The sequence below is a fragment of the Protopterus annectens genome, chromosome 4.part0 (genome assembly GCF_019279795.1).
Source record: "Protopterus annectens isolate FY-2018-M chromosome 4.part0, PAN1.0, whole genome shotgun sequence".
NCBI classification, from domain to species: Eukaryota; Metazoa; Chordata; order Ceratodontiformes; family Protopteridae; genus Protopterus; species Protopterus annectens.
The window spans coordinates 639820912-639842831 of NC_056733.1; the positions used below are offsets into that span (position 1 = coordinate 639820912).

At 37.3% G+C, this 21920-nt stretch overlaps 1 protein-coding gene across 3 annotated transcripts in view; it reads right to left on the reverse strand.

Annotated features, from left to right (window-relative positions):
* Positions 1-8490: 8490 nt before the first annotated feature.
* LRRC43 (leucine rich repeat containing 43) overlaps positions 8491-21920 on the reverse strand; it is a 1074258-nt gene continuing 1060828 nt past the window's right edge. For all 3 annotated transcript variants that reach the window (XM_044068605.1, XM_044068603.1, XM_044068604.1), the window contains exon 12: positions 8491-8785. In XM_044068605.1, the coding sequence (XP_043924540.1) occupies positions 8634-8785 (152 nt within the window). In that variant the 3' untranslated portion in view covers positions 8491-8633. The remainder of the gene's footprint in view (positions 8786-21920) is intronic.

Below are 21920 nucleotides of genomic sequence, written 5' to 3' on the forward strand. Positions count from 1 at the left end.
CTTAGCCAATGAGCCAGTAATGAGACAACCTCAAAGCTTTTGCAGCAAACGAGATCTGGGGAATTGCCGTAAGGCACCATGGGATAGGGGTTAGCCTCGAGCCAGTAAAAGCTCTTGAGCTTTATTATCAGCTGAGTCAGAGCCGAATATCGGCTCCGAACCCGTCCAGCAAGAATTACGTCAAGACAGGACTATATAACATCTCACACTTACATGCAGCTCACTTTTGCTATGTAGCCCTTTTTCCCTTTCTCTGTATCAGTATGGTCTCCATGTTTGGCATCTTTACAATGAAACATTACTGTTCAGTGACCAAGACTTCCAATAATCAGCAGTACATGAAAGGTGCAGCATTTAATGAGTGGGTTCTAATCAGCAAAGGATTCATTAATATGGTACCTGATAAGCTATCCTATTACTAACAAAATATAGTTTAAGACAAGCAATAACTAATATCTGTTTCTTTCTATACATCTTGTTCAATGCACACAACATGTTTAACAGAACAGAGCATTTTTTTTTTGTTTTGGCATCTTTAAGGGGTTATGGAAGGGATCAAACACATTAATTTATTTAAGAATAAACTAATGCCCTCTTCTGTAAGCCATAAGCTACTCCAGTGCTAGGTTGGGCTGGCTAATACAAAAGTCATCCTGGTCCACGTGATAACTGATGCCAGGAAATCAGATATGTCAGCTACACTACAAATGCTAAAAATGCATGTGTTACTTCAGTATCTGAGACCTTAACCAAAATGTTGTGAGGTTAGACATCTCAGTCCTGTATATCACTTCTGTGATGATATGAGGTAGTGCCGGCTGTACTACAGGGAGTAGGACAGTGCATGTGTAACATATGCCAGCATAGCTAGCTAAAGTTTTGTAAAGAAGTATATGTCATTTGAATATCTAACTAATTTGTACAGATGCTTGTGTTAAAAATGTATTTGTAAAGATGCTTGTGTTAAAAATGTATCAACAGTAGGTCCTGCTGGACAGAAAAGAAATATACATGTATGTCAGACTGTATTGTTGAAACTGATTAAATGCATATAATTTAACAGAGGATACTGGAAGGAAAGGGAAGGGGTTAAGCTCATCCCAACTACCCTTAAGAAAAATAGCCTGAAATTAAATGACTTGGTTTAAGCCGTAAAGATTTTATCTCAAAGGTCTGAATGTAGCCTGAGAAACAATGTCTGTGAAAAGCTTTTCTGCAGGAATGATGGAAGTGATGGAATTGTTTTATAGCTTCCAGATGCTGTATTAAGCCCTAGCAAAGTTCTATGTGTGTATTGTGCCACCTTTGTGCTAGTTCCTGGCTCAGTTGCTAGTGAGGGAGTAGTGTGGGAACCACAGAGACAAGTGACCAGATGTGATATCATTCTGTAGCCTGCACTGAAATTGTATTTGTAGATTAGTGGGAGATGTGATAGATGCACTTTGTTATTAGACCTGACAAGAGATACTCATCTACCTTCACCTTGCCTTGCTTTAGGAAGTAACTAGGGAACAGTAATTCTTCAGTCAGTTAGGAAAATATATGGAGATTAGCTAAATACTGTTTTTCTCTATCTGAGTCTTTTCATTTGTGTTGTTTTATAGGTTCATAGAGTAGTACTGGGCTAACTGCCATTGTAGGTCATTCTAAGCCTAGCCAGTTACCCCATGTGAGAATCAAACCCTGCACCTTGTGTTTTAAAGTGAACAACTTAACCATTATATTTCCTGTGAATTGAAACTGATTTTTTTTGTAAATAGATATTCAGTATTTTCATGCTTTCTATTTTATTATTTATTATTAAATATATCTATACCTTTCATTGTGGCTGGTCTTTTAGAAAATATTTAACCTTTGAGATTAATTGTGTTTATTTAGTGGTACTGTGGCTCCATGTTCCTGAAAGTCTTGCTGCTTAGTCAAACATTACCATTTGTATAAGTATTAATTTTACTAACAGTAATTGGGTACCCGGGTATGAACCTTAGAGTAGCTGGCTTTGGGGGGTGTTCTGGTGGCAGTGTAAATACCTTATAGTCTGGGTGGAGGTGGCAGAGCTGGTAAACTGTGCAAGCCTTTCCCAGTTGTGTGTATGAAAATGAAATCTCAAAGAGTGTGTGTGTGTGTGTGTGTGTGTGTGTGTGTGTGTGTGTGTGTGTGTGTGTGTGTGTGTGTGTGTGTGTGTGTGTGTGTGTGTGTGTGTGTGTGTTTCAGCTACTTTGAACAGGGACACTGAGAGCACTGATTTCACAGAGGGGATGGTGGAGGACTTGGCTTGGAACACTTGGCTAAGAACTCAGCTCTATAGCAGTGTCAGTGGGGATTCTTGTTTGTGGTCTAGAGAACAACCCCAATCCCAGGACTGGAGTGTGCACTCCCTGTGTGCTCTTAAGTGAAACTGTACTTGGTGCAGAGACCTGCATTTGAAAATACCACGTGTGTCTACTTTTCTCTTAGTGAACATTCCCCACCAGTGTCAGTGGTGGGGATCATTGGCCCAGAAGAGGCACGTCACAACCTTCATCAGGTACTGCACTGACTACTTGATTTTATTTCATTCATAATAGAACCTGCAGCCACCTGTCATGAACTGGTGCCATTCACTATACAATGTGCTCTCTTTTGTATTTGTCACTCCAGCTGTCAAAATTATTCATATAATTACAGCACATTAAACAACCTGAGATATCAATGTAAGTAGAATTAAAAATATATGTTGAGAAAACAGAATCAACTAACTGCTTAGCTTCCTTCTTTATACTGCAGTCCATATTCTTTCAGTTATGTTTCCCCCCTGATCAACTAATTTTAAATGTTTAAGGAAACTTCAGACTTACTTCTCCTATAAGAATGACACTCAGAGATATGACTGAAGCTGAATCCACTAATTCTGGTTAATTTGAGATGATCATGCAAGTGAACTTTTACTAGTTTAATTAGAAGAAGTTGAAGAAGTTACAAACTTCCTTATGAAAATAGTGTTTACTCTGAAAGCATGGAAATGCAGCTTTCTTTAATGTGCACATTGCTAGCTAGATGATGGCCTGCTGCTGGCTTCCACAGTTTGATGTGATGACTTGACTCAGATCCAGTGACAGTACTTAAATAGATACATATAAGTATGGCTGGACGTCTGATCATGGCCAGTTTGTAATATACTCGAGAAATTGATGTCAAGAAATTCACCTCAAGAGGTGAGATAAGCAAAGTTCAATAAGTAAATCTTGACATCTGTTTTAAGAACATATAACTATATGGTTATTATCAGAGTAAGCTAGTTACAATTCTTTATAGTGCATGGAGAAACCTGCTCCATGGGCTATCAGTTAAAGAATGAGACAAAAAGAAGGAAATAATTGTAGGAGTGCTAAGTGTTTCAGAGATTTAAAATCTGTAACACAATGTTGTCAATGTACTAAAAGAGGATTGTGAATTGTTTTTTACTTTTTGAAGTTGTAGCACACCTAGTACTACCTCATAGACAGTGTTCAAAAGCAATATGTATCTTATATGCTTATATTTGCCAAATAATAAGTATTATTTATCATGATAAATGCATATAAAAGTAAATAACATCCATAACTCTGTTACATTTTAAAATTAAGCATGTGAAAGAGACCCCTGCTGGTCTGTAGCTGTTAAGAAAAGAGTGGAAGGAATCTGCTAAGAAAAAAAAAGGCCGAAATGATCATGACTCCAAATGGCTAGCTGTACTAGGTCAGCTGACCAGTCAGCCATAATCACTGCAGAAAGAAGGGAAAGATGTCTGGCAGGCTTACTAAACATGGTGTTTAATTTTTGACAAGCTGTTTGTACTTGTACCTCAGATATCTATGCATCTGTGGAGCTGTTGCTGAAAGGTTTGTGTGGAGGTACACAAAGGAACAGTCAAAAAAGCTTAATGAACAACAGGGAACTGGCTGCAACTTATTGGCTGCCTCCTGGTGTTGCAGTCAGTCATATTCATTGTCAGCAGCATGGCACGGCATTTATGAATAATGTATACAATCAAAAGGTATATACATTTGTTGGTAGGACTGGTGGTTGTTATAACACATGAAAATAAAAAAAAACTCATCCTATTTTCATCCTTCCAGATCAGTGAGCACAGTGCAGCCCAGCAATCCAACAGCCCTAGCAATCTCAATGCAAGGAGTTTGGGTAGGAGGATGGGGAGTTGAAATGATGATGCAGGCTGGAGGAGCAGAGACATTGCTGGTTTCATAGAAACATAAGCCACCTACAAGATGGGGTGAGTCCAGGTCATAATAGTGCCAGTGTCCAGGTTGTTTATGAATGCCAGAGAGAGGAGAGATGGAGTAGTGATAGAACATCAAACGTGAGAACAGAGATAATGGGGAGCATTATACTATGGAGGTTTGAGGGATAAAGCAGGGGTATTAACTTATGGGAAGTGCCCTTATGGTTAAAGTAGAAGTGGGAGCAGACTGCTGCTGGATCAATACAATGCGGTGGCATAAGAGATTGGTGGACAGGAAAAAAATGAGATGGACAGGAGACAGGTGTTTATACTCAAAGAATGATCTTAATCTCCTAGAAGCAAACTGGGAGATTACAAACTCCTGAACAGAGAGAGAGATTTTGAGATGGTTGATGTCAATCGTCCTCAAGGATGTAGCCAGCACATGTGGGACTGCCATCAGAAAGGATATCATTCTGGATATGGTCCTATCCAAGGTAGAGGGATGGGAATTCTAGGTGAAGACATCTTTACTGAATAGTGAAAACAGTATTGTGTAGTTTAGAGTCAGGACAAGGTTGAAAATGAAAAGACAAAGATGAAGGTATGAGATTTTTAGAAGGTGCAATATATCGAGCAGTGAAAGAAGATCAAAGATTATTTAAGAGGCAAACTGCAGAAGTGAACAAACTATGGAAACAGTATTTTCAAGATTATGGACAATGCTTTAAGGAAGATTGAAAAGGGGAAACATTAGAAAGCCAATGTGTCAGAAGGGGTGATAATGACATCAAATCCGAATCTGAAATGTATTCTTTAGAGGGATACAAGTCCATGCATATGAAAGAGAGTTCTCAATGAACTCTTATAAATGGAAGAGAAGATTGATTGAGATTAGGGTGACATGAGATTACCTCACAATTCTGAAAGTACTCTCAGTTGAATTAGCTATTCAGCTGTTCACTCTCTTTAACAAATCATGGGAGGATGGGGTAATACTCCATGGATAAAGGAAGATGTGGTTCTTGACAAAAGCAGGAGCCAGAAAGAAGCAATCAAATGCAGACCGTTTAACATAACCTCAGTGTTTGGAAAGCTGAGGAATCCTTCACATAAGGAGGACCAATTAAATATCACATGACTGGTAAGACAAAAGATACAAAATGACATGAATCAAAAGCAGGAAAAAGTATCAATAATGTAATGATAAATCATTCTAAAAAAAAAAAGAGTTTTAACTTTATGACAAAAGTAACAGACATTGGAGATCTATGGATGTAACTTACTTAGCTTTCAACAATATTTTTTTCAGAATCCCATACCAAAACAAAACGATAAATAAAACAAATAATGTACAACTTAGCAAACCATTAAGTGGATCTCACAGTGTCAAAGAGTTAAAACTGACTGGACAACAGAACATAACAACCTCACAGTGAAGTTAAGAGTTAACAAGTGGTTTACACCTGGAGGACTGCACTCTGAGTCCAGTACTCCTCAATGTCTATTACAATAACACTTAAGAAGGACTGCAGGGAGACTTATTTCAATTTTATATGACACCAATATCTAACACAAAGTAAATATAGTGGTTAGGGAGGATGTGATGATGATAAGATGCATAGCAAAGTTAAAGGCATGGTCAGAATTGTGTCTGCTCCATTTCAGTGCAAAAAAAGTGAACTCCAATGTACCCAAATAACAAAAATGCAAGTGAAGCCCACATTGGAAGAGGGGTTACAGAGACCAACTAAATGGCAAATGCTCAAGATGAACTTGTATCAACTACTATAAATAGACATTGCGGAAATCTTGTTAATCCTGTGGAACTTATTTTTCTAATGTGTAGACAGTTGGCAGGCCATGCCAAGAGTACAGTGTACAGTTTTGGAGACCCCACTTCTGCAGATATGTTAACAGTCTAGAAATTGTGCAAAAAGACAACAGAAGTGATAAAGGGTCTGCACCAAAACGGTAATAAATAATGAATAAAGGATCCCCTCCAGTGGAGCTCTGGAAGTTTGCATTCTAACGTCTAATGGCTGCATCCTGAGTATTTAATAAAATCAAGTTAAGCCCTCGCAGTTCAAGCAAATGTTCATATCTCTAGAACCACAAGTGTTACTAAAGAAGTGTAAGAAGACTGTTCAGCACAAACTAAGCTTTAAAGTGATAGCATTAAATAGACTCTAGGTCTTAAATTGGATTTTATAAGTAAATATTAATATTTGTAATAATTTGCAAACAACTTACAATACTTCAGTAACCAATGAAGCTTTACACATAGTGTCAATAACATTTTGTTCATACAGCTGTCAGCTTTCATATGAGGGTAAGTAATTGTGTACGTTTTATTTGATTGCTGAACTATTTAATTGACATAAAGAAATATGAACATTATGAGAATATAAATCTACTAGTCTTTCAGCTTTTCCTGGTTAGGGGTCGCTAGAGCGGAACTCCAGTCCGCTAATGATTGGCAGTGAATTTTTACGGTGTCGAGTAGCCAGTCCAGCACCCAACCTTCAAAAAAGGCACACCCACACATGCTCGCACCTACCTGCATGTCTTTCAATTCACTCAACTGTGGGGAGGACATGCAGACTCCGCACAGAAGGCACTCCAGTTGAGAATCGAACCAGAGAACCTCTTGCTATGAGGCAAAAACGCTAACTGCTGCACCACTGCAGCCCTCCATTATGAGAATATAAATAAATGGTATATAAACAACATTTAATATTTCTTCAGATTTACTAGACAAAAGTCAAGCATCAATGCAGTTGCACTGACCATCATATAACCTTTAAGATGAAATGCTTGAATAGCATGTACATAGCATGGTTTTGCAATTATTAATGTAAATATAAATATGCAATATTGGTCACATGGAGGCATCACTAAGATGACCCCCGAGAAATGTCTGGTGATGTCACTAGAGTTTAATTAGAAAATACCCTGGAAGAAAAGGAAAGACACGGGCATAACAGAAACATTTAAGTATTTTGGTGAAATTAATTATACACAAGGCAACACTTTTCAGAAGAGGAGAGATTCAAAACAAAGGAATGCAACTTGAACATACAGGAAAGACAGCTTTGGGGTAGTAAGAAAGCATTTTTCACAAAGAGAATAGTGATTGTATGAAATGGTGTTCTTGAAGAGGGTCTAGAGCCCAAGATAGTCATGGAATTGAAGAACACAATAGGCTTGCAAAAACTTTCTAGGAAGGTTTAAAAAGAAGCATTCTGTTTAACAAGGAACTGCAGCATGCAATATGCCTGCCAGCTATGGAAATGGGCAGACCAGGTAGGTCAAGTGGTCCTTACCTGGTGATAATTTCTGCATTTCTGTGGAGGAAGTAATGATTAAGAGGCAGACTACTTGCCCTTACAGAAACCAATGCTACCTACTGAATCAAAATGCAAAATAAGGCAAATGAGTTAATAAATGGCTCTAAAGCAATCACTTCTCGAATGGAGATGGGGCTGATACCATTTAGAAGTTGGCGATAAAAACTAAGCATGCATTTATCAAAAGCCTTGGTAAGAGAACTAAAAGGATCTTTAGTATTTACAGTCTTAGAGGAAAAAGGGAAAGAGGCATATGAAGGACAGAGACAGACAGACAGACAAAAACTAAATCCGGACTGAAGATTACACTCTGGGGAAATTCGGGGAAAATGCTTTTTCCCTAACTATTGGTTTACGCATGGAACATTCTCTAACCTTTCTGAAGGCAGAGAGAATAAACACCATTAATTATTTTGAGAAGATATAGGATAAGTGTAAAGGAACATTAGAAATCATTAGGTAAGTGTAGTAATGACAGATTACTAGGATATACTGTGAGCCAATGTGCATGGGGAAATTCAAAACCAAGTGAAGAGAGGCATATGTTAGGCAGGCCAAGTATACCTCTCAACTGTCCAGATTTTCGCAGACTGTCCAGATTTTTGGTCTGTTCCTCATAAAAGGTATGAATTTCTGGCAAATCAGTGAGTACTGAAATAAGTAAATAATGGCATACATTTCAGTTTTGTAGTTTGTTCCCTTCAGAAAATGTATGCTAACACAAATTCTGTCATTTTAGCAACTTTCTAAGTTTATAAGAGCAATATTTAAAATCTGTCCCTATTTTTGGACCTTTGTCTCCCATTATTTTAGGCTTTGTCCAGACTTCTTGAATAAGAGGTTGAGAGGTATGCCAACTAGTCATTGATACAAAATGCTTTGCTTCATTAGCCACATATGTATCAGTAGAAGACCTAATTAAAAAGTCAGCTGAAATACTTTTTGTTGCAACATCTTTGTTTCATGTTTTTATTTATAGTATGAACACCTTCCTGTCAAAAAATAGCTTGAACATCAACCATAGTGCAGCATGTAAATATTTTAAGAATATGTAAATGAGACTGTGTGAGTGGCAATTATTTTCATTCTTGCTTCTGTGTTGCTGCTACTGCTTCTGCTGTTGATTCCCAGTGACACAGTCGTACTTCAAATTCCACACTGAGATGCACAGGCTGGGCAGGTTGTTCCACTTCTGATCCCTCATTTTCATTCATTCCTTTTCCTTTTGCCTTACCTAACAAAAAATAAAAAAAAACAACAAACAAAACAACACTGTAAAAACAATACTATAACACAGGCAGGGTGTCAAAGTATCATTTCTTACAGAGATTTATAAAATACCTAGTGTAAAATGAGCACTGCATGTGGTTGGGGTGTGGTAGTTAATATGTCACATGGCCAGCATAAGTAGTTTGTATATTTTTATAACATTTCTTTTTATGATTTTGTTAAAAAGTAAAAACAGCCACAAACACAAACCTTATGACATGCTAAACTCTTAGTATCGCACTACCTACGAAAAACCTTAAATCCTTAATGGTAGAAGCATAATATTGCCCTTCTCCCTTCCTGCCCTTTCATTTCAACTTCTGCTCCTACAGTTCTCTTCCCCTCAGACTTTCTGGCATTGCCAACATATTCCTCCCATTTGTCACCTTTAACCCTCCCCTAGTACATTTTACCTTTCTCCAGCTGCTTGGGTATTGCCAGCCATACAACACATAAGCTGTATTGTACTAATGCGTTTTAAAGGGGGCAGCATTTTGCTAAGCACAAGGGCAATAAATAATCCAGTTTGAAACAAATTAATTAATTAAGTTAGAGCAAGTAAGCCAGCAAAGAAGATAAATGTTGCTTGCTATATTGCTATGGGCCTATTTAAATATTTCTGATGCAATGATTTTACAATAAATGCTGCATGTTTATTGCTACTTTTAGCATATATATATATATATATATATATATATATATATATATATATATATATATATATATATATATATATATATATATATATATATATATATATATATATATATATATATATATATATATATATATATATATATATATATATATATATATATATATATATATATATATATATATGTATATATATATATATATGTATATATATATGTCTATATATATATATATCTATATATGTCTATATATATATATATATCTATATATGTCTATATATATATATATATATATATATATATATATATATATGTATATATATATACCATTAAACGGGTATTTTAGGTAGCAACACAAGAACTCGGTGTACAAATCAGACATTTCTGGCTACTCTGTTTCCTTGTGCCTTTACGCCTCCACCTTATCAACTGCCCTCCATCTACTCACTCCCTTCCATGTTATACCATGTTAGTATTTCCTCTTCTATTTCTAAGCTTCCTGATTGATCACATTCCCTTCACTCTGCTCATCAACCTCACGTGACACCTTAAACGTCCTTTCTTGGTGGCTTATTCTCTACCTCCTTCTTCTCCCACACAGTTGGTTCCCTGTAGTCTCTATCTTCACCCAGGGTACCACGTGCATCAACCCTGTCATCTTTCTTGGTAGCAGTCCTTTTCTGTTCACTCTTACTCAAACAAGCAGAACCACCACAAAGTGGTTTCAAATACTGTGTCTAAAGCACATACTTGTAAAAAGAAAGGCTTACAACACTGATCACTGAGTCAAAGAATGAAGGCCAACAACATTTCAAACACCACTATCAGCTGTAGATGAAAATGAATAAAGTAATGGCCACTTTCCTCTTACTGATAAGTCCCCGTTTTGGTCATTCTGAAATAAAAGCAAACTGATGAAACACTAGCTGGATAGCTTATTGGGAACATGTAAGGAATTAACTTTAAGTCACTTTTCACAGAAATGGTGGCGAATGATTGAAACACCCTTTTTCCAATGTGACTGTAGAGTCACAAACTGTGACAGACGAAGAATATTTAGCTCAAGCTACTTAACAGTTTGGGTGCATGGAAGGTGCCCTGAAACTTTGAAAGCTGGCTGACTGTTACAGTCTTGAAAGGATCTAACCCATATAGCTTAGGCTACTGCAGCAATAATTATTATTATGGATATCACCCACATACAACAATTCAGACTATCTCTTTTGCACACCTGATTCCCTTGTTGAAAATTCTGCATCATTTTTAAAACTGTGCCTCCAAAACAGAATTCTTCTGAGGGAAAATCAGGTGAAAGGTTATCATAGTTTTCAGATTCAAAACCCACTGAAGAAGAGATCTGGGAGGCACAACCAAGAGATTTCACCTTAGAGTCATAGTCTTTATCTTGAGAAGAGGAGTCACTGACCTTCTTGTGAGGGGAAGAAGAAGCAGTAGAAGAAAAAAAAACTGAGACAGTTTTAAGGACATAATTGCCTTAAAGAGTCCTTGAGATAAATCATGCCACCCTTTCTGGGGGTCCCTAGTGATAGAAGTAGCAGAAGGAGATGTATGTTTTTTTTTCATTTTATTCTTGTTCTTCTTTATGAGGGTCTCCACAGAAACAAAGCAAGGAGGATCAGACCTCTGATGTATCTCTAAAAGGGGAACCAGGAATTTCCTTTTGGATAAGAATCTGTGGTATGTTCTCAGGTGTCTTAGAAATGATCAGATGGGGTTCTCCCTTCACAGCCTTGCTGCCATCTGATCTGTCATAATGGAAATGCCTACATGCTGCATCTTGACAGCATCCAACAGGGACATAACAGTGGGAAGTGTAACCAAAACTGAACAATTTGAGGGCTCATCAAGCACCACAGCACAGAAGTCCAGGTCTGACTGGGCAACCAAAGCTTCCAAAGGCTTTAATTTCTTAAGGTTCTTCTGCAGCTTTCTGAGGGACATCCAGCTAGGAAGACTCTGAGGGTATCCTACCTCACTGGAGCTCTTTTAGTCACTGAATTTCTAAGTACATTTTAAGACAGGCTCCTTATTGTTTTGGGGACAAAATATTTACAAATTGAACACTCTAAAGTTTGTCATTATACAGTATCTACCTTCTGGCAGTCATATTTACCTCCCCCAGCTGACATGAAATAACTTTTTAGTCAAAAGGTAAGGGAAACAGGAAAGATCCCCAGAAGAGATATTCATCTTCTACTCCCAACAGAAACTGACACGAGCAGTATGTCTGACAGACTGAAGTGACAGATATAGTCTCTATATTCTGGCTGGCAGCAAGAAAGTTCTGAGGCACTTTGTGCCAGTACAGTATGCCCCTTATACACCAGCATACTCTCTCATGCTTGGGTGATAAGGCAGATTTACATTGTGAGAGGAAGGTGCTAAAGCTTGGAAAACTGGTTGGATATACAGTATGCGTGGCAGGACAGTACTTTATGTTAACAATACTGCAACAGTAAGTATATGAAGGACTGCAATGTTGAATGAATCAAATTTAACATTTCCAAGAGCACAGGAAATCACACTGACTATGGAAATGGCAGACAGATACAAAACAGGTGAGGAAACATGAACTACCTATTAGTGCAATACATAAGGCTGGAATTAAAGTTCAAGCAATCAATTAGCCAGGAGAAATGTTTTATTATCAAAGCAATAGTAAAATCCTAGCCCACAATACTTTCTTTAAGGTTCTGAAATGCCACAGTTTTGGAATGGTTTTCTTATATCACAATCAGTTACAAAAAGATAATGTGCCAAACTGCGGAGTTCAGCTCCTTGATGCTGGACTCCCTGGTTACTGGTTTCTATTTGAAATCACTTCTGGTGCAATGTGTCCAGGTTTGTGCCAGCATTTATTTCCTTGTGAAAATTTCACTCCTCTTCAAGTGTCTGTGAACATGGGGTTACTATTATAAAAGCTTGGGGGAGGAGGCTGTTTCCAGTTAAGATGGAGGTACACTAACAACTCCCTCTCGTGCTTTCTTCCATTCTTGCCATCCTTCAAAGAAAGACAGACAACCAGTTGGGTATAGTTTAGGCATATTACATAAAAGAAACTCTGGGGAATCCCTTCATTGGTTTTATATGACTGCAAATTTTATGTCTCAAAAATAAAATGTAAAGACAAGGAGATGAGACCTGCTGTAACTAGTTCCACTGCACATAACCATAGCATTGTTATAAAATCTGTGGGCATTACTAAGTGATACTATACAATGGATAAAAATTATCTTGGCTGGGGAATGATCTGTGACAGACGCTAAGCTGGGCAGAATAATGGAGGTGCTGCAGAAGACTGACCCTGTTGTAGTACACTGAAAACAATGAAGGACGGATGGATGAAATGAAGGATGCACTTTCAGCATATTCGGACCAGATTACGGAGATGGACTCAACCATGGCTAATGTGCTACAAAGAATAGCTGTCTCTGTAACCAGGCTGGACCTCCAAAATTGTAAGCAAGTGGATCAGGAGGATAGGGCTTGTTGAAATATTTAAGGTTTATATGGAACCCCAAAAATGCAGAGTCTTCTGACTACACTGCTTTTATAATGGACAGATTGCTGGAATGTAGTGGGCTTGCATAAATGGCTACAGCAGTAGAAAGGGCACATGGAGTATTTCTGCCCCAGCCTCCCTGAGTGTGTATTGCAAAACCATTGTTAGCAAGCTTCCCTACATTTATGATAATGGAAAGAATTCTTTCATTATTGTGGGCTCCTGGAAAAGTTCTGTTATATTAAAGGCAGAAAGTATTTTGTGAGCTACACTATTCTCTCAATACAAAATAACAACATATGACCTTTTGACCTGTGGTAAGACTTTGCAGGAAAATGGGGTGGAAATGTAGGTTTTTGTGCTCAGCATATTTAGTATTTTTGCTGGGAGGGCTGAGTATTTTGAACTCACCAGAAGGAGCAACCTTAAAGTTTCCCAACTCCTACAAAACAGTCAATCATATCCAACAGCTATTAGCAAATGATAATTCCCCAGATTTACATACTTATCAATATCTGAAACGTGATGTTCTGTGTACTCCTAAGCCAATCCCTCTATTTAAAATAAGTTTGACAGATCATCACAAGGCAGCAGTGAATCTCACTAGACAGCATGTACAAGTCAAACCAAACCTGAATTGATGGGTAAAGTATCCTGTAAATATAAACTTGAACATTATATTCTAGATGACTGAAAGAACACTGCACGTATTTGCCATTTTAATTTATAGAACATAATCCCTATGCCTGCAGTACTAGCAAGTCAGTTACTACACTAGATGTGGGATTTTGTAAGCCTAGGGAGAGCTATCTGCTGTTTGAATTGGTGCTAGTGGTTTAAAGAACTTTTACCCAGAACAACAGAAAGGGATATTGGACACATACCTCACAACTGTCTAGATTTTTGGAGACTGTCCAGATTTTTGCCTTCTATTTTTGGTCTTTTAATCATAAAATGTGTGGTTTTCTGGTCAATCATCAATGACTGAAGTCAGGAAATGGCAGGCAGACATTTTAGTTTCTGATCTCATATCATTCAGAAAATGCATATTAACAAAAAACTATTAAGTTGATAGCAATCTCTCATTTGACAACCACGTGGCCAAAGTGGTTAGAAAAACATTTTATATAGCCCACCTAATCATGAAGGGATTCACATCTAGATCAGGGGAGGTCATCGTGCCTCTTTACTCATCCATCATCAGGCCCATAATTGAGTACAATGTCCCTTTTGGGATGTACCTTACCAGACACCTGCAGCAACTGGAAAGACCCCAAAAGTACCTCACCAAGAGGATCAAAGGGCTCAAACAGATGCCATATGCTGCCCGGTTAAAGAAACTCCAGCTCTACTCAGTGGCATACTGCCTGCTCAGGGGCGATCTGTGCCTGACGTATAAAGCCATGTCCAACCCGGAATTAATGGACATGCTGCACCTCAGAAAATCCAAATCCCATCGAGCTACGCGCTCGAGAGACTTGAACCTCAGCACTGAAATAAATAGGACATGCTGGAGGGACAGATTCATAACCCAGAGGCTCCCTTCACTCTGGAATAAAATCCCAGTCCAGGTTAGGCAAAGTCCCTCATTGACTCTCTTCAAGAGGAATCTTGATGAGTGGATGGGAGATCGTAGGTTTACCTCAGGTATCACTTCTGTGTCACCGTTAGACAGAGGCACAGTATACTAACCTCGAAAAAGGGCATAGCAAAATTAATTTAAAATGGGTGGCAAAAGCCAAACACACTCTGGCTAGGCTTATAAATGATCTAGGGCAGATAGCCTAGTATGAACCTATGAACCTATTATTCTAACAGCTTTCTAAGTTTGTAAGAGCAATATTCAAAATCTGTCCCTATTTTCAGCCTTAGCCCCCCCCCCCCGAGTTATTTTAGGCTTTGTCCAGATTTTTTGCACAAAGAGGTTGTAAGGTACACCTCATCTAGTTCATAATGTGATCTAAGACTGCAGGAGGAGGGATTTGGGGGTTGCTGATTCACTGAGCAACTGAGTAGAACATTGCATATTGTGCTCACTCCCTTCTGGTTGTGAGTTCTTGTCAGATCTCCATCTAGAAAGAGGCAGTATGCCTCTTCCTAGGATCTCAGCCTTGTTCTTTAGTTATATTATGTTTTTTTACTCTCTTCCATATGGCCACTGTATCATTTCTTTTCCAGGGATTGCTACATGATATGTCTTTGATGTGTCATTTTTGTGTCGTCTTAAAACCGTCAGTGCAGAAATTTGCTCCGAGAATTGATGCAGCATTTATTGTTTTCAATTTTGGAGTTCCACAACTAAGTTTGTCCGCAACTGGATTTGCAGCTATATTTTATAGACAGCAAACTATGTTTTACACAGTATATGTCTGATTCAGGTAAAGCTATAATACTACATTACTTTGTTAGTTATGGTTAGATTTTTGTCTTTGAATATTAATGTTTTAAGTACATAATTAAGACAGAAAATGTATTTTGTTACATAAAGAAATTAAACCCAAATATAGTTTTGCTGCAAGAGACACACCTGAAACAAGACAAGCAAACCAAGCTGGACTGTAAGGGCTACAAACTGTGTCCTGCTAGCTGGAGGGTGATGCAGGGGGTATGTGTGTTTGTATTGTTAAAAAAGGCTTTCCAGTTTATTGTGCATAAATTGTGGTTCCCAATTAATGTACATGACTCAAGGTTAGAAGATCAGGGGAGGTTTATAATGATTAACGGCTGGATCATTAGTACATAATTCATTTTACCTGCTATTTTACAAAGGGACCTAATGGAAATGTTGAACAACTGGGTTTATTATCAACAAGGACTGTTAATATGAGCTACAGAATGGAATTTTATTCTACACAGTAATGAAACAAATTCTGGTACATAAAAGTTGTCAATCCCTGCTCTAGGTAAAGACAAGAACTTCTTTCTTAAATAGGTATGGTTGATATACACATCTTGCATAAAGCAAATCAAGAGTTTACATGTCTGTCAATGAGGATTACGTTTTATTTTCCAGAATTGATGTTTATTTCAAAGGAACTTTCTTATATGACTGGATCCTTTCATGCATACCCAATCTCAATCTCAGATCACACACCACTAGAATTTGAACTATAAATGGACATCATGTGTATGGGATGTTAACTTACAACTTTGTAAGTGATTACCCAAATCACTTTCCAAAAGGATTTAGATTTAGGGGGCACCAGTTGTTATTTAAGGCTGAAAGGAATGGAGTAAAGTTTAGACTATTTTCTTTTATACAGACTAGGAAGGGTGCATTAGAAGAAAATTTCTGGAAAAAATAGATGGGTTTCATTCAGACTTAATGGATACCCAATGCATAATAGAATATGTCAATAAGCAAACTAAACTGAACCAATTTTATTTGACTCCAAATTTAATGCAATAACATGTAACACAGTCTATTTTGAGGATCCAAGACCCTAAAGCACATGTAACAGTAACCTAATCACTAGAGATTCTAGACAATTTTGCAGGTTTTACTCAGACATATATGCTAATTATGACTATACTATTATTTTTGAGGGCCACGGTGGGAGATACTTAGATCTTCTAGACTTATCCAGTTTGTCTCAGGAGCAAGCATGCTCACTAATTCCCCTGTTTCAAGTGGAATAGATGAAAGAACTCCTGTTTAAAGTAGCAAAAGGTACATCTCCCTGGCTGGATGATATACCAGTTGAAATCTATAAACTGGAGGGGGGTCCCTTTGTCAAAGTTTTCATGAATCTGTCCAACCAGGTATTAACAGTCAAAATAATACTGAGCTCATAGAAACAAGCTTTGCTAGTTCCTATTCCTAAACCAGGTGAAGATATGATTATGCCAGGTTCATATCACCTGATCACAATTTTAAACTACAATTACATTCTGCTTGGCTAACAGACTGGCTCCTGTTCTCTCCCAATTGATTTTGACCAGATTGGATTTATTAAAGATTGCACAATGTATAATAATATCCTAAATATATTGCTTCCATAGATCATGCAGCTACAAAAAAAAAACAATGCTATTTACAAGTTTAGATGCAGAAAAAGCATTTGATAGAGTCTTAGTACTATACAAGATGATATTTCCCCCTGGTTTCAATGACTTGGTAAAATCATTATATGAAACTTCTGAAGTAAAGATCAAGTTGTGAGGTTTGTTATCCTTTGAAATTCCTCTATATTGGGGTACTAGGCATGGACATCCTTTATCCCCTTTACTGTTTGCTTTGCAAACTAACAGGCTTACTGTATTCTGGTTATCCAACCTTCAACTGCCTGATTACTGTGTCACTATATGCAAAAGATCTTATGGTGTGCTTGAATAATACAGACAAAAAAAAAGCTTTTAGTGATCTTTCATGTTACAAAGTAAATTCTACAAAAACAGAAGTTATTATAATTAATTACACTCCCTCTGGTAATTTAGTTAGTAAGTTTCTAATGTCATATCAAGGGTAAAGTTTTCAGATACAATAGACAAATCTGTTAGTTTAACTTACAACTCCATATTGCTGAAAATTTAAAGATATTTCCACTTGTGGCAGAGAATGCATCTGGATCTCCAGAAGAGAATCCAGGCTGTAAACTGGTCTGTTTTACTGATAATTCTTTACGTAGTCAGGCCTTTTGTGTACACCTTAACAAGGATATTTATGCACAAACTAAGCAAATGATGACCTCATTCCTCTGGGCTGAGGATGAACTAAGGATTTCATAGGACAGTTTGACCTTCCCTCTGTACTTAGTTGGATTGCCACTACCAAATTTGGACCTCTATAGTAAAGCTGCCAAATTAAGATTGCTTTAAGGGCTACCTTCCACTCACATAACAGCCTGTTGAAAACAGGTGATGCTTGGGTATTTATGTGGAATGAATGCACTATATAAATTGTTGCCATCCGGTAGAAAAATTGCTTGAAAATCAAGTAAAGCATCAATTCAGCATCTGGTTTAGTACTATTATTTTTACATTTGACATCACTGATATCACTGCATGGAATACATCTATTATCCCTATAAGGCTTTCTAACTGCTGGAACCTCATCTGTATCAGTTAATGGCAAATCCTAGTTGCCAAGAACCCATCATATTCTGGGAACAGTTAATGAGAGGGGACAGCCTTTCTGACTGACGAACACTAAAAATCTCCATTAAATTAAGAGGGGGTAACAGAGTTTGGATAAAGAGATTACTCCAGTGTTTTGCTAATACCAAATTGAGACAGACTACCAAATCTGACTGGCTAACGTGGATTAACTAGTGGATATAGGTCAGAGAGGTCATAACTCTCCTGAACGGAGTCATACTGGTACTTAAAATGTTGCTAAACCCAAAAGGAAAACTAGTTGACAAATACAAACTTGACTGGGAGAGAAATTTTGATGTGACAATCCTGTCAGTTATTTGACCTAAGATTATCTCATTTCTCAGATATGCCATTAGATATTGTAAATGATTTTTTGTGGGCATCATTTTAAGAATATTTATACAACAGTTACACTGTGTAATATGTTTCCAACAGTGCTCTCTCTATTGGTGCTGGAGATTTGATAGGAATGAAGTTGGGACCTGGAGGCATTTTTTATTGGAACTGTTCTGGGCTACCTCATTTGAAAAGTAAACTACAATATGTCTGCAGTGTTGTATGGCCTAATGAGGTTGCTTTGCTGTTCTCCCTGTTTCTTATTGGTTTTGATCCAGTGATTGCCATATTAGGCACCTACTCAAGTCATTGATTCTTATATATGAGAAAATAACTAGGCCTTGGAAGAAAATGGGACCACCTGCTTTGGATAATCTAGACTGTTTAATATGGAGTATGCAAGGAGTGGAAACCGCCATAGAAAGCACTAGAATCAGGCATCAAATGTTAAATAAATCGTCTAAATGGATCAGAAAGTTTAAGGTATCAGCCTAGCTGTGTAGCTGCACTGACTTTAAATTCTTGTATTTGTGGATGGAACGGATTTATTGTTTTAAGGTTGAAATAGCAGAACAGACTATTGTCTTCCTGCTCTTTGTCTTGCCTTTCTGTTTGCCTGTTACTGAATTGGTTGTGTTTTTTTTTTTTATCACACAGGTCGTTACATAATAAAGTTTGTTAAACTAGAAAAGAAAAATTTTCATTCCTGCCTTCTTATGCAAGATCATCCTTAACATTTACTTACCGTGACAGTACTCAGAATTACTAGTTATTTGAGAATCTGTAGACAGAGTGCATGAGAGTTCTTCAAGTGACTCTCTCCGGTTTGCATTCTTTTGTAGTGTTTTAAACACAGCACAGTAAGCTCTTTCTTCTTCATGTGCAAAACGTCTTAATTTATATTTTTGAACTCAAATTCAGACAGCTTCGTATTCAGCCTATGACTGTCACCAGTATTAGGTTTCTTAATTTTGCAATTACAGAATAAAAAGGCCTGTGAATTCTCTAAGTCTCAGAGGGTTTGTAGCCCCAGATTAAGGGACAGAAGATAGCTGTAAATGATAGCACATAGTAAAGCAGCTGTGAATACCTAAAGACTCAGGAGGTTTATGAATGTAGTGTGAAAAGAAGACTACAGAGCTATAAATAACTTACTGTGTTAGCCTTTCTTGGGTTAGAAAATTGACACAGGGTGGCTAAGATGATACAATAACTAGAGAGACAAATACCTAAGGGAAGCATTCTGAAATTTCATGAAAACTAAATATGTTTTGTGCTAAGGAAGATGGATATCACAAAAATGCCACAGAAAGCTGAAAACAACTAAGACTTGCTTGTTTTACATGTGTGATCATTTTGAAGATTAGAAAATACTCTCTGGGGAAAGCAATTGTTTAGGAAGCAGATGTCCAATACAGAGTGTTTGACACTTTTCCAGCAAACTGAAGGAAGAACTTCATGGGGTTAGGAATTACGTTAGCATCCACTGGGTCTGCTTCAGATGATCGAAGTTTCAAAACTTAGAACTTCATATGGCTGAGGACCATATGATCAAAGTTTTGAAACTTTGAACATCTAATATAAAAACAAAAAAAGTGTTCTGTTACATTTATGCAGGGGGCAAGCCCCTCTGCATGCCCCACACCCCCTGCTAATTAAATATACCACCTCCAAGATCACACTATAGCAAGGAAAATGGTAAATTTCCCATTCCGTGTTGTACAATGATCTCCATTCAGAATGTTCGAAGTTTCAAAACTTCAGTCATATTGTCCTCAGCTATATGATGTTCGAAGTTTTGAAACTTCGATCATCTGAAGGGGACCCCATACATTACACTATTTTGCTATACAGTTTTTGGTTCAAAAAGCAGATGACTTTATATTCCTTTTGCTTTTAAATCCAACTCTTCAAATCTTCTTATAATTGTAACCTACCAGTTGACATCACAGAGAGAGGCTGAATGAAGCATGGAAACAAAAAAAAACATGTAGTGAAGTTATTAAGAAACCTCAGCATGCAGTTTAATACACATAATGCTATATTTATTTGCTAAGTGCAGCCACAAGACCCATTTTCTGTGTAAAGATAAATTATCAACTAGGTAATGTAAGTGAACAGTCTTAACTTAATTTGATATTGACTGCATGCAATGTTATAATATTGGAATAGCAGCATTAATAAATCATATCACATCTGAAGAAACAAAAAAAAAACTTGGTAGAGGGCAGCTTGCTCCCTACATTTGGGGTCTTGGGAGATTGCCTCCTTGCAAAAAAAAATTTTTATTGTCATCAGGCAGAGTTCCCAGTTAATTAAACTCTGCACGCTTATCTTTCATCGAATTGTAACTCAGCAATTCATATGAAGAGCTTTTGGAATATCTACAATTATAAAAAAGGAACACAGTGTCAAGCTGCAGTCCTCAGCTAACAGTTAAAACAGAGGATTAAGGCCAAGTGGTGTTACTAACCTGTTTGATTTTCTCATCCTCCATTTACCTACTGTGTGACTCTAGGCAAGACACTCAACCAGACAATGCCCCTGGGCTGTTTGAAAAGAGTGCTCTACCCTGGTTAACAAATACAAAAATAAATAAATAAAGCTAAATAAAGATACACCCATGCAAAATATTTATCAGGAAAGACAGCTGCCACTGTTTCAGGGTTGCATGTATCTGATTTTCTAGTAAACGGTAAAATAAGTGACACGAAGTGTGATACAGAGGCAACAATGTTGATTATTAAAATGATTCAAGCAGGGTCTTATGGCTGGAGTGTAGCTTCAGAAACAGCTTATTTGACTATTTCCCCTTCCTGGGGCTGGGAGGTTGGCATAATGGTTAGGGTCAGAAAGAAACTCTCTGCAAGCAGGACCCAGGTGCAAGGCAGGAAACAGTACAAGTAGACAAAATTGCCAGCACCAAACTCAGTGAAAAGCAACAAAAGAGGATAATAAATTGAATACATAAGTTTTTATTTAAGTGTAATAAACAACCCAGACCGGTTTCAGCCAACAGGCTTTCCTCAGTGGGAATGAAAGTAATAGCACCTTTGAAGTGACATACACACACACACACACACACACACACATATATATATATATATATATATATATATATATAGCATGAATCGTCCAATAGGATTCTACCCAAAGTGATCTTCCCAACATTCAAATTGTTTCCTGTATAGAAGAGAATGAGAAAATAAAAAGTTATATAATAAAACAACCACATAGTTATTGTCCATTGTAATTAGTAGAATTAAAATAAAACATATAATATTATTATAAATGATCATTCAAACCGGGTGAAAACAAAGCACCCAGTTTAATGATCCAATACTTCTCTTTTTTGGTGAGTATTGAATGCCATCCTTATTTATTGGATCTATCACCAAGAATTCTGTCAATAATGGTGAATTGAAATCTGGCTGAATTGTGTTGTATACAGTGTCTAAATAGGGCATTTGTCTCCCTCTTGGTTCTATTGG